The sequence below is a fragment of the Salmo salar genome, chromosome ssa15, assembly GCF_905237065.1.
Source record: "Salmo salar chromosome ssa15, Ssal_v3.1, whole genome shotgun sequence".
Classification (NCBI taxonomy): Eukaryota; Metazoa; Chordata; class Actinopteri; order Salmoniformes; family Salmonidae; genus Salmo; species Salmo salar.
Window position 1 is genome coordinate 72918543 of NC_059456.1, and position 15131 is coordinate 72933673.

The window sequence follows — 15131 nt, forward strand, 5'->3', positions numbered from 1 at the left end:
GCATTAAGTTAAATGAAAGTCATACCGTCTGGGAGTCAGCTGGTTTTAGGCTGCGCAAAGAACAGCAGACTAGTCACAAGTCCTGTTTGAGGGGAGGGGTGTGTCTGAGTTCTTAGTCTGTCTGTATGGAACAGACAAACACATTTTCTCGCTCTCTCACACACACAGTTCTGTTCTCTTCATCTCCCATCAAAGCAGTTTCCCAACTGACTAATAAAAGCAGGGTTTCACAGAGACCGACCAACTTTTCTCACGCTTGAAACCCGTGTCTATCTAGAGCTATACTGCTCTTGCTGCGTTGAATGGCGTCCTGAGTCTCGCTCTGCCTACTACTGTGAGTGATACCACCATTGAGATTATGTGCTGTGATTGTATGAAAACAGTGGGACTAAGATTGTGAATGGTTGTATGGTGTCAGTATTGGGTTAGTGCATGTAGTAGGATGTAGAAATCTGTTCGGTTGAGAAAGCGTGGGTTTTTAAGACGATGTGATTTGTATAGCGGTTGTGATTGTGTGTGGCCTTTTGAACAGGAGGTTGACTTAGTGATTAATAGTGGAATTTGGAGTTTGCACATGATTATGTGATCTGTGTATTCACTTGTGCATGTGTTAGGGACTGCTCTGACAGGACCCCTTCCTCCCCCTGTCCCAGGGAGTATGTGGTGGTTCCAGAGGGGGGTATGTGCCCTCCCTGCAGCCCTGGTCACCTGGTCCTTAGCCACCTTCGTTGTCAGTTATGTCACCGCTGTGCTGCTGGGCCACGTCGACCTACTAGTGCCCTACATCAGGTACTGGACCAGGGCCTGCCAACCTGTGTGTGTGTGTGTGTGTGTGTGTAGGGCAAATCTTAACTTCCACTTAGTCATGCATTGATGTCAATTGAAGTTGGGATTCGCTCCTATGAGAGGAAGATGATGCTTTTGGACAGTGCACCACAGTCGAGACAACTTCTGGCTTGTGCTATAAATAATTACAGGATGATTCCAATAGCTTTCAATACCAAAAGGTTTGAAGAACGCAAAAAAACGTTTGCCCAGTAATGGAAAGGTTGCTGGTTCAAATCCCCGAGCCGACCTAGGTGATAACTAAAATGTAAAAAATGTTGCCCTTTTGGTCCTGTGTTTAACAGAGATGATTGTGGTGTGTTTCCTTACAGTGATGCCAGCGCCGTGGTTCCCGAACGCTGTGTCTTTGGGTTCATGCTGAGCATCTCTTCCTTTTTAGGTAAAACAAAATGGACACACTATATCAGGTATAATAGTTAAGTGGTCCCAAAATAAAAGAGCAATGCAAACTCCTTTCACTAGAATTTAGTGACTGAAAATATTAAAGTGGGTGATAGTTTGCAGGAGGGATATGTCTCCTCTGTGACCGCTCAAACACAGACTTGATTGTATTCCAGGTTCAACATTTCCAGGGAATTGTCATGGTGGAGAAAGAGTGCCTTTGAATGTCAGCCAATGAAATGACTGTTGCATACAAATCTAGTTTCATAGATGTTATTTGTGAAGCAAAAAGTATGTGTTGGCCCTGTCAGACCTACCAGGGGATTGTGGAGGAATTAGTGTAATGGATGTGGCTTCGTTGTTAAATCAGTTAAGTGGGGGGCGTTTTGTCAGTGGTTCACACATTAAAGACCAAGTAAGAATCACTTAAGTTCATATTCCGTTAACTCCTACCCAAATAATGTTGTTGAATCATCCTCTGGTCGTATTTGTGGTCAAAATTAAATTGTAAAAAATAAATATTAAACTCCACCTCAGACAGTTTAAAAAATGCTTGCCATTTCCTCATGAGCTGGCCAATCAGTGGACTACTCGCATACATTTTATTCATGACTCATACGCCCACACCATTCCAACACAATCTGCTTTTGAACATACTTAAAGATGACGATGTTGAAATCGCTCTGCCATTTCCTGGTTGCAAAGAATGTACTTTGTGACAAAGCAAGTAGTGTAGCAATCATTGTACCATCTAAAACGCTGTGAAATATATTTTTCATAACCAGCTGTCTGAGCTGGTGTACAAAGCCGAAAGTAAATTACGCAAAAACGAAACTTAAGAACAGGAAGCATAGAAATAGCACACAGAACAGATCTATTGCTTCTTAGACTTGCTTTCAATTAATGAGATCTATAACATGTGAAGTTGGTCAGGTCACCCAAAAAGTTACTTATTTCAGCTTTAATTGCCATTTTTGGGAAGGAAGACTCGCTCATTGTAATTGGTAATATTTTATCAATCTGGAAACACTGGACAGTTACATTAAAACACACACTTCCCATTAATCTTGTGTCCATCCCTCTATATGTGGTTGACCCTGTAGGTGTAGCCACTGTCTATGTGCGATACAAGCATGTCCAGGCTCTGGCACTAGGGGGCGAGCTTAAACTGCATCGACTTAACTGTGCTGGCATGGTCCTGGGTATCATGAGCTCAGTGGGCATGTGCGTCGTCGCCAACTTCCAGGTACATACAGCATTGCCTACCCCACTTTTCCATTATAACTATCCTCTTATATAAATACCCAATTCCAAATCAACCCCTACCACCTATAAGCAATACTTTTGCCATATTGCTTACACTTATCATACCCTCTCAGATCTAGCATAGGGGGTAAGGACTGGTCGATTTGGAATTTGACGAAAGATACAGCTGTCAGTGTTGAGAAGGAACACACATTTCAGTGTCCTCCGAATGATGATGGGCATATCACCTCCTCTTCTCCCCCCCGCCCCCTCTCTTTCTCACCTCTTGAGTCAAAGTCCCTGGATTTTCTTCCTTCTGGAAAGTGTGAAAGCTTGGGTCAGGTATGAAATCCATTGCCACCTTTGCCCTTTTGCAGAAAACCACCATCATGTCAGTGCACCTGCTGGGGGCGGGGCTGACCTTTGGCTGCGGGGCGCTCTACATCCTGGTTCAGACGGGGGTGTCATACCACATGCAGCCTCGCTTCCACGGCCGAGACATCCTGTGGGCGCGCACCGCCATGGGGCTGTGGACAATGGCCAGCGTCATCATCTGTATCTTTCACCATACTAGCCTGACTCTGGAGCACACACAGAGCCGTGTACAAAGGAAAGTTGCAGACATTGACACATTAGAAGGGGATACAACAGTGGGGAACTGAATGGATTTCTGTTGAAAACAACCGTGGGAAAGCATTGCATTTTGGGGACAGTTGGACCACCTGTAGGACCAGTTTCCTGGGCTCAAATTAAGTCTACACGTGGACTAAAAAGCATGCTCATTGGTTTGGGGAAACTGACTCAGTCCTAGTTTAAGATCTGATACTGTATTGAAGTGTTACGTCTGTCCCTCAATATGACTACATCTTCCACTGCTGCAGTTCTAGCCCTTGACCCTTTCGCCCTCTCTCAGTGTTTGTGTCGTCAGCCATTCTGTTTGATGACCTACCAGGTGTGGACAGAAAAATACGCTGGAGACCAGAAGAAATGGTGGGCAAACATCAGGGTCCTCTACACTGTGATCCTACTAAATACTAAGATTGGAAATAGTGGCTACTAGTTTCTTCTATGTAGAGATTGTTGTCCAGCAGCACCCGAGGACAATGTGAAGTACGTACAAATACATATGAAGCACATAGGAATGCTACTTCCTACTAAAATACTAGAACATGGAGATCCTTTCCTTATTAATATATTGTCTAATATGGCTCAGCAAGAGACCATAATATCCCTTTGTCCCATATAATTTCCATAACAATGCTACTATATTGGTTGGTATTTTACAAATTGAACTTAAATCATAGTCTCTCATATTACCTTTATGTCAAATGTTTGAGTTTGTTTCTAATGGTTTCCTCTGGGGTCAATGGTGCCATACCTTGCAGGGTTACACAGCCCATCTGGTCAGTGCTGTGGCTGAGTGGTGTCTGGCCTTCTCCTTTATCTGCTTCTTCCTCACTTACATCCGCGATTTCCAGGTACGGTCTTCCTGCTATCCCTTCTCTCTCTGCTCACAACCAATGGCAAAGCAAAATAAACACTACCATTGCAAGATTTCATTCTCAGATCTGTTTTGTATAACAAATTACAAAATACATTTGTATGAATAGAGCTGAATGTGATACATTTAATATGTTACAGCTCATTCTCAGTTGTTTCATCAACTAAGGAAGATGGGTTGAATGGCGTCTCAGGTGTATTCATGTTCTTTGCTCCCCAGAAAATCCAGTTGCGGGTACAAGTTGTCATGCAGAGTAATCACTTGTACGACTACGCCCATTACAACGTGAGAGAGCATGCCCACCATGGAGAGCACTCGCCACTGCTAGCTGGGAGCGTCTGACTACACTGCCCCCTTCTGTGGCCACACTGCAGTCCCACCCCAGGAAAAGCATCTCTGTGCCCGGGAAATTACTTCCCTTCATCTCTTGCTAAATGGAAGGATTGAATAGGTTGGAACAATAATGCATTTGCCCACGTGATTTGGAGTCTGTAATTTAAGGAAAGGAGGTAAGAGGATGCCATTGGAGACTCAGCACTTCATCGACCGAACAACTGTGTTGTGTTCATTAGGTCACACAATGGAAAATTTGTTTCCTTATTGGATCAGTCCAGGCAGTCCCTCCCTGCTTCAGTTTGGGTCCTAATGAACACGAGTAAAGATATTTAGTGGGTCAAAATGTTAATTGAAAGTGTGATGCATCAGCTTTGACTTACGGTCCATGAGTTAGCTTTTTCTATATCTGTATTGTACAGCTTGCTGAAAACATTTCTGGCATTTTACTTTTCTACAAATAAATCTGTTTTTAATGACTTGTCAAAATAGCAATCTTTCCCTGTCTGACCTCTTGTGCATGTATGCACACACGTGCTTATTTGGCAACATCATTCTTGAACCTGACTGAAAAAACACAGGAAAGTAGGCGTAAAGGTTCACATAAAAAGATTCAAAGTCTTTATTAGAATTTTTTTCTGCTTAATCATAGCAAGTTCAGATGGTGACACATTTTTGAATCCAACACTCATTCTAACCAGTGGTCTTGTCAACCATCTATCATATACAGTAGCAACACATAAAATACCCACTGTTACCCCAACACATTAAAAACTATAAATACAAATTATTCAATTCCAATATTTACATCTCAAATCTATTTTATCACATCTACAGTAAATCCCTTATATACACAACCATAGTATCTTGTGAATACACTGTAAACGAGGCTATCTCTTCTTTGCCTTCTCTCTTTTCTTCTTTTCCTGGTATTCAACAATCTTTCTGTGGAAAATTCCTGAAAAGACGAGGGGGTGACGATAAATGAGTAAATGAATGATAAGCGAACAAGAGGCATGTTATCCCCCAAGAACAACCCGGCTTCATTATCAAACTTTAGATATGTTATATAGCTTTCAAATTCTCATGTTATGTAAGTATGTATTAAAGCTCTCACGCCTCGAGGCGAGTGGGCCTTCTCACCTTGCTGGAGGCTCGCTGGCTGCTGCTGCTCCAACTCTTGGATAAACAGGTCAAACATTTGGGTCTGGAGGAACTTCTTGACAAAGTGCCGCGTGGTCTTGGACTCGATAGCCTTGTAGAAGGCCCTGCTCTGAAACACCCCCGGCTGCCCGTTTCCTTTCCGCGTCACGTATGAGGCAAAATGGCCGACAGTCTTCACGAAGAAGGGCAGGAAGGCTTCCGAGACCACCGTGTTCAGCTCCTCCACAGCTGCGTGGGAAATGGTACACACACACACACACACATGTTTAGCCACAGTCCAGGTGGTTTCAACCAAGGTGTGTTATTTGGCTGTGCTCGTGAGCCATAACGTTGACCTTTCACCTTGTGTGCGAACAACCAGTCTCTTATGACATGCTAATTTTCCTAAACCTCACATTACTTTGAAAGGATCAAAGAGAGCATAAAACAATCTATATTCAAAGGTTACAGTTAATTCATCAGTATGGCCATCCGCACACCTGAGCAATGCAATCTCTTGAATAAAGAAAGAAAGAAAATATCCCATGCAACAGCTCTTTTTCCTCTTGCAAAAACATCTGATAAACCTATTTTCCAATTGTGAAATCAACAAAACTAAAATGCACATCTTATAAAGCTGTTTTCCGTTTGTTCAGGCATTGGTTTCAAAGGCTATCAAAATATACTCACTGGCTTTTTCTTTCCTATTTCTTAGTGCCTGCAGTATTTCATCTTGGAGCTTAGGGGGCAGAATATACTTCTCATCTCCGCTCTATAAAACAGTTACAATAGTCAATGGTATGACAAAGCAAAACTCCCGTTTCCCTCATAGTATTAAGTGCAAAACAGTACAAATAATAAACTGAATTAATTAAAAAGAGCATACAAGGCATAAATGTTTTTTTTTATGCACATTTAGGCCATTGCTCCACTCTCGAGACTACACACTTACTTGAACTAGGAAAGTGTCCCCCTTATCCTCTGACAAGTCCACAACAAGCAGCTGTGTTGGGGAAAACAGAGCCTACAATCATTATTCCAACACCAATCCATCACTATTACTACCAAGACTCTCAAACTTCCCATCCAGTCATTCAGGGGCTCTTTCTCAATCTTTCCTTGATTCCTCACATCTTCCTCAAAATGCATTGGAGGTCTGAGGCTAGGGACCTTGGACCATCTCCTCCAATACATTGTGAAGGAGGTGAGGAATCAATGAAATAAATTGAGATAGAGCCAAGGTCTGATCCAGGAACAACCCCTTAGCCCCTACCCCCTGACTCTTCCTGTGCTTTCAGTCAAATAGGATAGCAGACTTCTATCCAGTCTTTTCAGATATATACATGGGGTTTAGGTGTTGTTTCTGGACAGGGCCCCATGTCATTAGTTCTATGTTTGACATTTAACTGGTAATGTGCTAACTTTGTTGTAGTCTCACTATTTATTTTCAAAGCCTAGGGGAGAAGAAGTGTATTGTTTGTGTAGTGTGACAAGGTGAAAGCTGTATTTTGTTATGATTTAAGTATGCATTTAACTGTAAGGAAATTAAATAAATCAAAAATAAATCACAGGGCCATCCTTCCAAATCTCGTCGACGCAACTATTAGAAGTCACTATTGGATTTTTGTGTTTTAATGTCTGGCTGTTAACACTCACATTTGATTGGCTCTGAGAAGACATGCCATATCCCCTCAGTAGAGACATTTCACTTTTATTGTTTTGTCCGTGCCTCTTTTCCTACCATCTAGGACAAATGTTTTAGTAGCCTATGCAGTGTTATTGTCCCCCACGATGAAATCGGGGAGGGGACTGTGGATCTGTCTCCGTCCATTCGTATCTTAGTCACACGCGATATCTCTAGACAGCACTGGCATGATTTTGGCTAAACTTGGGTGAATGATGCCATAGAGATCCGGCATTAACAAAATGACACGGATTGGCCTAAGGCAGGGGCTATAGTAATGAACTGAAATGTGCTAGTCACATAACTCAACTGGCCTAAGGGGGGGCTGCATCATTCGTGGGGGACGACATGTTTACTGTTGCTTTGGGTTTTTTGTATCTTATGTTAGGCATCTTGTTGCAAGTCAGTCAAATGTTCAGAAACCACCTCTGTTTGGAGTTTGACCCATGCAAAAATATGTGATTGGTTTGAAAAGTGGGAAATCATCATTAAGAGTTCATCTCGATTCCACCCCCCCCCTTTTTTTTTTTTTTTTTTTAAAGAGTTTTCCTGCCGACAACTTCCCAAGGCTTTCGTAACAAACGTGAGCGAAGCCAACATTTCTGTAACATTATCACAGGTGGGGGTGACTCACGTCGCTCTGGTCCGTGACCTGTTCCAGGAGCCGCTTCTGTACTCCCAGCAGGTAGGGGGTGGGGGCCATGACCACGTCAATGAGGATCTCGGGGACGATGGAGATGAAGGTGTGCTGCCAGGTGAAGGGGTAGAGCAGGGCGACCACGGCGTGGATCACCTGGGACAGGGTGCTGAGGAGAGACAGAAGTTAGACGTATTCAGTGCGTGTATGTGTCAGGGGAACCAGTTCAAGGACCAGAACCAAAAACAAAAGTCACCCATACTGTTCCAGAACCAAACTGTTATTTAAAAAGCATGAGAACCGGTTAACGTTATTTTAAAGTTCCAAGCATTTTTTTCTAGTCCCACAAAAAAAACACAACAAAGCACCTATGCAAAGCCCTCGCTCTGTCACTCAGAAATGTATTCCAGTGTCTGCCTGCCAGCTGATAGTGTGCTCTTAGGCTACCTGCCCCTCCCCATCCAAAGCATAGGCTACTATAGTGACGTTAAGAGCGTGATTCAGAAGATAGATTTTTTGATTAGCTTGAGATGAATGGATTAACTTTTTCAAAGCTAGTTAAGGATACCATAGGCCTAGATATCGCGGTTCACGTTGGGAACAAAAAAATAAGTAAGACAAGCACGCTTGTTTGCTAGTTAACTCAAAGGACATTCAAAGTTCCTCCATAAAAGCCGCTCCTCCTAGGTAGAATTCACTGATTGGTGAAGTAATTTAATGAGCTAAATGTAAAACAAAAAGCTTTATCACAGGTTAAAAAAATGAACGATATAAACCAGTACTTTTTGAGGGTTTGAACCGGTTCACTACTTTATTTCGCTGGTCGGAACAGTGCAACGGAACAACAAAAATTGAGGTTCTGTTCAAAATGAAACGATGGAACCAAAATTATTTTTCAAACCCCTGGTATGTGTGTCACTGTGTGAACAATGAACTTCTGATACCCCCTTGAAGCTTCTCATTGTGATTTTAGGTTTTTATTTCTGAGTGGTCCTCAACGTGTAATCAGCATCTCGTTTCATATTCATATGCAATGACGTTTTTATAATATGCTCCCATTGACAGAGTTGATGCATTCGTCTCAGATGACTATGTTGATTTGACTAGTAAGTAATAGCCTGCGTGTCTGTGCGTGCAGTACCTGAGCTCCTCTGCTATGAAGACGATGCGTCGCTCCATAACGGCGGCAGCGAACACGAGCAGAACCTCCTCGTCCGTCAAGCAGCGAAAGAGTGTGCGGAAGTCCACATGCTCTAGCCATGAGTCCAACGGCCGCGTCAGACTGATGATCTGGATGGGAGAGAGTCAATTCTTATCTACATGTCACCATTGTTACCAAGATGTTATGTACATGTCACCAACATGTCAAGAACATGTTATGTACAGTAAATGATACCACCGTCACCAACCGACCGCTACTGCTATCAACGTGGATGTTTCTCAACTCTTGGAACTGTGTGCTAGTTTTCATGACATCCAATTATAACCAATTATTCCAATCCTAGCATTTTGCTACAGTGTTCCCAAATGAATATGACCCAGGTCTCAAGGAACAGCATGTCATTGTGCTATGCCAACTTAGCCATGTGGCTACATCGGACAAATCAGGGTGCTAACCTCAGTGCCTTTGTCGGGGATGAAGCTCTTGATCTTGACTGTGTTGCCTGGGGCGGGGAACGCCGCCTCCCTCAGGCTTTGCATGAACGGGTAGATCATCGCCATGGAGATCTGGCGCCGCTTCTCCACCTCGTCAAAGATCTGCGTTAGAAAAAGACAGGAATAATCCAACTCCATCATGTGATTTTGCACCACCGGAATAAAATAATTAGCCTACACAATTTCCTGGGTGACCTTTTTCAAGACAGAGACTGACAAACCCCAATAAATGGTGTGGCAGTAATAAGTATATGATGAACTGTGGGGCTTAGTATTTCCAGTAGCCTAAGGGACAGTTTGGTGGTGATGTGTGTCAATATTCACTTCACAAGACTTGGGGCACCACTGAAAGGCAGCAAATTATGAACAAAACAAATACAGCGACTTGGATCACTGACAGGGGCTAATGATAAAGGGCCACTAAGGGAGAGAAGGTATGAACTGTGCTGCAAATAGGGCATTTCAAAACCCAAAGACCAGTCTAAGAGGCTCAAACTCGATTCAGAGTAATTTGCAAGTACCATAACACACTCTTACATAAACAGTAGTTATGAGAAATTCAATCCAATTTCACACCGATTAGCGTTATGAACGGCTGTCAGATTTACAAGAGGTCCCCATCACTTTCAGTTCCACATCAGTGGAGGAGTGTCTTCTTCTTGTAGTTTTTTTCCGATAGGGGAGATTGTACAAAAGTTATGTGCTGTTGACATTTTCAAGGGAGAACTGGGATAAGTGAGGACTACCTTTTCTCTTTAAAGAGAAAGTACACTTCATGAAAGATAAGAGTTGCCATTTCATCTAGAATGTTTTTAAGTTTAGCTGGTTAATTAAGAATGGACAGAAAATCCTGGCTAACAATTTTGAAGCATGTTGCAATGCTAGTGGAAATGGCTTGTATCTCTTTAAAATCTGAGCACGTGTGGTGTTATCCAATGTTGGCTTAATTCCTTTTTTACCACGTGCACAATGTTGTCAGCATGATTCCTAACTGAAGGTCCAAGTAGAGATTTACTCAGAAGTATGAAGCATCGTTACAGCCAGGGATCCTCCCAGTTCAACTCATCCAGGCTTACGTCTCTGGGTAAAACACTCATTTCTGACAGCCGAAAGCCAATGACCTTTGAGGCGTGTTACCTTGGAGAACAGTCCGAAACAAGCCAACCTGCTAATGATGCAGTAGGCCTCAGGTGGGCGAGCGCCGTTGCCATGGGGCTAGACGAGAACAATGGAGAAACAGAGAGAGAGAGAGACAGATAATGGGCATGGCATTCACTGCACTATAAATAATCTCAAGTGAAAACCCAAAGTTAAACATACCAGTAGCCTCCTACAGTATCCGTTCCTTCTGCTGCCGTCGATCTCAGTCAAGACAAATGAGAATGTCTCACTAGAGGGAACAAGTGAGAGAGAAAGTAAGTCTATTGGTAGCTTTAAGACATCAACATTGGAATGACTCAACAATACACCCATCTTTCCAAATTGATGGTGATCCTTCATATTGGGTGCAGTGTTACCTGTGGTACTCTGTTAGGGGGGCCCAGTTGATGCCCTCAGGGAAACAGAAGAGTGTGATAGCCTTCAGGGTCTTTTCCTCCTCCTCTCTTTGGAATCTCACCATCCCATCCCTCTGAGAAAGAGAGTGCGAGAGAGCAAGAGAGAGAGAGATTAACAGAGGGAGAGAGGGAAAGAGAGGGCAACAGAGAAATGGAGAGAAAGACCAATATATTTGTCAGAGGGATGTAACTTGGGCTCTTTCTCAATTAATCTTTATTCAATTCCTCTCTCCTTGCCTCAAAACGCAAGAAGGTCCTAGGGGAGAGACCTTAGACCTTCTCCTCCAATACAGTTGAGGAGGAGGTGAGGAGATGGGAAGCGAGGAATCGCGTAAAGACAAATTTAAATAGAGCCCAATTACATCCCTCTGACAAAGAGCTCTCCCTTTACAGGAAGACGTCATGTGACGTTGAAACGTCAGTATATCTAATGGAATAAAGCCTGGAATTAAAAAAATCTTAATAATCTTCCGTGCTGAAGGCCTACCTGAATTCTTCTCTCCTACCTCCCTCTGACTATTCAATGACTTCCCTTGCGCTTTTCATTTCTTACCCACATTTTTCTTCCTTTTCCCTTTTGGGAGGCATGCAGCGTTTATACTAATTAGCGGACTCACTTTGGGGAACTGGTAGGTGATCTGTGGCTCGTAGGCCCCCTCTTTGGATTTCTTGAGGCTGACCACAACCAAGTACTCAAAGAAGTACTGCCCACTCATGTAGCGCTGCTCCTTGGCTGGGGTGTCCACAGGAGCTGGCTCCAAAGACTCCTGAAGGGGTGGCTCCTTCATCACCCCTGTCGGGACAACAGAGTGTTGAGCCAGAGGCTTACTAATAACATATAGTAAAATCAAAGGCTTATGGTCTGGGTAGCTCAGCTGATTAGACCATGGTGCCAGCAGCAACAAGGCAGCAGGTTCTATCCCCGTACCGGACACATTACATCTTACTGATCATAACATTTCAGTACTTTTCAATAAATCTCTGTTGTAAGAAATATTTGAAAATACAATATCCACTTGAGGGTGAAAACAAACAACCCTTTTGAATATCTCTCCCTTTCCCCCCCTTCCACTGTGCTTCCTAGGCAGCAACAGATATACAGTATCAGTTACAATAGAAAAAGTATTGCTGCTCATTGCCTGAGGGAGAATCCCAGGAATGTGGCCAATAAAAATGGTATCCGGTTTGTTTGTTACTTTTCCAACACGGAATATTGAATTGAACTCAACTCATGTGCTGGTGCTGACAACCCCAAATCAAAAAACACAATGGCTGAGATTTGCAAAACTCAATACAGGTCGACTGACAAATACCTGTGCTGCCGTTGCACCATACAATCTGCACCATACAATGTGATTCCAGCCATAAGGATTTGTGTGAATATAACAGCTATGATCGGTGAATGTTTTTCCAACAACTTATACAATTATATTAAAAATGTATATTACATTTATTACCACTATGAATTGAAAATACTTATCATTACTAGCCAGAAGACACTTATTATTCTGAGATACTTATAATACATGCATGTTATTTATGCATTATTAATGAGAACAACCACATACCAGCAAAGTGAAAAAAGGCGCAACAGACACCATGCTAAAATAAAAAAAATGGAATGTTTTGCGAGGTTTCTAAGTATATGAGTACCAGCCTGTTTTAAAAGATTCTTATCAAGGGGTTTCTGAGATGTGAAATGATGACGCATTTAGTTCTTAATCTACTTATTGTCTAGAAACTAAGGACAAGCCCATCCCCCACCAACCTCTGCCACATGGTGTGTTTACAGTTGGGTAAACCCTGCAGCAGTTTGACAGAGGACCTGCTGAACAGCAAACAACACCAAAGATAAATATTGGCTAATCTTTTCTCTCCTCAGGGTTTTGTGAAAATGTTACGGGTCTCTTGCTTTTTTTTTTTCCATTGCTCCTTAGAAATAATAGTAGAGCCGGGCTGCCCAGACAAGTTCTTTGTGCTGCACTGCCGCACACACTCACAAACTCAGTCTGTCTCTCGCACGGACACACACACAAAAGAACCGTTCTGTGACTCAGCCTACTGTGACAGGTTTAACCTCCAACTGCTTTTACCATGGCAACAGTCCCTGTGTAAGGCATGACTAACCCATTACACTCCACATTTAATATACAGTACCAGTCAAAGGTTTGGACACCTACTCATTCAAGGGTTTTTCTTTATTTTTACAATTTTCTACATTGTAGAATAATAGTGAAGACATCCAAACTATGAAATACACATATGTATCATGTAGTAAGCAAAAAAGTATTAAACAAATCAAATATATTTTACATTTTTCAAAGTAGCCACCCTTTGCCTTGATGACAGCTTTGCGCATTCCTGGCATTCTCTCAATCAGCTTCATGAGGAATGCTTTTCCAACAGTCTTGAAGAAGTTCCCACATATGCTGAGCACTTGTTGGCTGCTTTTCCTTCACTCTGCAGTCCAGTGATAAAGCTAAGCTAAACAAATGCATTACTGGGTCTGCAATAACGTAGAGGTAATTGGCACAACTGGAAAACCAAATCAATCATAACTAGGGCTGTGGCTTTTATGAAATTGTCAGCCGGTGATTGTCAAGCAAATAACTGCCAGTCTCATGGTAATTGACCGTTAATTAACAAACACATTTAGCATCTCTTGGCTTCCACGCATAGTCTACTCGCCACTGACGCAGACCTTAAAAAGTTTAACAAATTCTTTGAATATACTGTAGCCTACATCATCACAATGAACCCATTATTTTAGACAGGTCTAAAGAAACATGAGGTGAAGAAAATGTAGTCTATTTCAGAAGAACAGAATAGCATACTCTGAGTTGTCCTTATGTTAAGCCCTGATATGGTTATACCATTTGGCTGTGGGCTACATTAGTTCATTTAGCAGACAAGATTTGCTTAAAATTCTGTGGCATTATTTTTTTATTATTTTAGAGTATAAAGAATACAATTGAACATAGCTGAATAAAATCGAAAGGATATTTTCTCCAAACGATTTCCAAGGTAGTGCACGTGGCTACTCTGTGTTGAGCGGTTAACAAAGAAACAGGTTCTCCTATATGCTTCATTTAGAGTTATTTATGCAACTTTAGTTGATTTTTAATACATTAATACAGTCTGCATGATGCGACTAATGATGATTTGAAAAAAAGTTGCATGAAAGGCATGAGCTCTGATTTGTTTCTTGTGCAGGCTGCACACACTTCATCAGTCTCTGATTCCCAATTTGACAAGCACTTGATAATATTCTCACCAGCCCTCGAATTTCCCAGTGGCATCCCCCTTGTGTGGCCGTAATGCCCCCAAAAGAATCCATGCCTTTTGCGGCCAAAGTGGCCGTTGTGCCCTTGGGCTGAATATAATAATTATAATTCCCTTCTCCTGGCTGCCATGCACCGAAGAACCTAACACTCACATGGCTCTCTCAGATATCTCAATTCTTATTAGCCAATGCCTGTCACGTGACCAGGTCCTTCTCACAGGCATCTCAGCTAAGAAATAGGCTACAAGTGAAGACAAAGACATCGGGGACGCAACTGCATGCATCCCTCTTATCAAATTCCGAGGTGCATATTGAAGATGTTAGATGGACTGTCCACATTTAGCCTACTTTTTGTCAGCCAACAAGATGAGTAGGCCTAATGAACAGCAAAAGCACTAGTCTGTGTCAATGACTACCCCCCATAGTTAAAAAGTTTACCTATTCTATTGGACAACTTGTCCTTCTGTGCAATAAATATATATTCCAAACATACTCTGGGACAGGTGTGGGATGCGATAGATCCCAAATTAATACAACCACTCATCTCAATTTTGTTTTTTTAAAGCAATGAGGCTGATGTACTAGATCAGAACGTTTAGCTTAAAATGTTGATAAACTATTAGCCTATTTCTTCACATTCTAAGTGCAGCAATGCGCACATGGCTGTAGGCTATAAGCGCAAATGTTCCAAAATGGAATCAATTAGAGGGAATACACTGTTCTCAAAAGTGACCGCAAATGCGATTATGCATGTAATGCTTTATTATAAAAAGGTGCCTTTAAAATATATATATATTTTTTTAAGTATCTTCCCCAAACTTGAAATTCACGTGCTGCCTATGTATGCCAGTTAGGCTCTACACTGG

At 42.2% G+C, this 15131-nt stretch overlaps 2 protein-coding genes across 6 annotated transcripts in view; one reads left to right on the forward strand and one right to left on the reverse strand.

Annotated features, from left to right (window-relative positions):
* Window positions 1–101: 101 nt before the first annotated feature.
* On the forward strand, window positions 102–4801 carry dram2a (DNA-damage regulated autophagy modulator 2a). 2 transcript variants are annotated; one of them, XM_014146088.2, is made up of 8 exons: window positions 102–334; window positions 654–789; window positions 1158–1225; window positions 2331–2473; window positions 2850–3027; window positions 3386–3462; window positions 3858–3950; window positions 4193–4801. In XM_014146088.2, the coding sequence occupies exons 2-8, from the start codon at window positions 659–661 to the stop codon at window positions 4313–4315; spliced, it is 813 nt and encodes a 270-aa protein (XP_014001563.1). In that variant the 5' UTR covers window positions 102–334; window positions 654–658; the 3' UTR covers window positions 4316–4801. The 2 variants fall into 2 exon arrangements, with proteins under 2 accessions (XP_014001563.1, XP_014001562.1); XM_014146087.2 differs by having other exon boundaries at window positions 150–334; window positions 615–789.
* A 103-nt stretch (window positions 4802–4904) lies between these two features.
* LOC100196103 (DENN domain-containing protein 2D) overlaps window positions 4905–15131 on the reverse strand; it is a 36305-nt gene continuing 26078 nt past the window's right edge. For all 4 annotated transcript variants that reach the window (XM_045696041.1, XM_014146082.2, XM_045696042.1 and 1 more), the window contains 11 exons: window positions 11600–11775; window positions 10944–11056; window positions 10747–10816; window positions 10564–10641; window positions 9388–9528; window positions 8912–9060; window positions 7768–7939; window positions 6402–6452; window positions 6140–6221; window positions 5450–5698; window positions 4905–5264 (listed from right to left, as the gene is read on the reverse strand). In XM_045696041.1, coding sequence (XP_045551997.1) covers window positions 5197–5264; window positions 5450–5698; window positions 6140–6221; window positions 6402–6452; window positions 7768–7939; window positions 8912–9060; window positions 9388–9528; window positions 10564–10641; window positions 10747–10816; window positions 10944–11056; window positions 11600–11775 — 1349 coding nt within the window. In that variant the 3' untranslated portion in view covers window positions 4905–5196. The remainder of the gene's footprint in view (window positions 5265–5449; window positions 5699–6139; window positions 6222–6401; window positions 6453–7767; window positions 7940–8911; window positions 9061–9387; window positions 9529–10563; window positions 10642–10746; window positions 10817–10943; window positions 11057–11599; window positions 11776–15131) is intronic.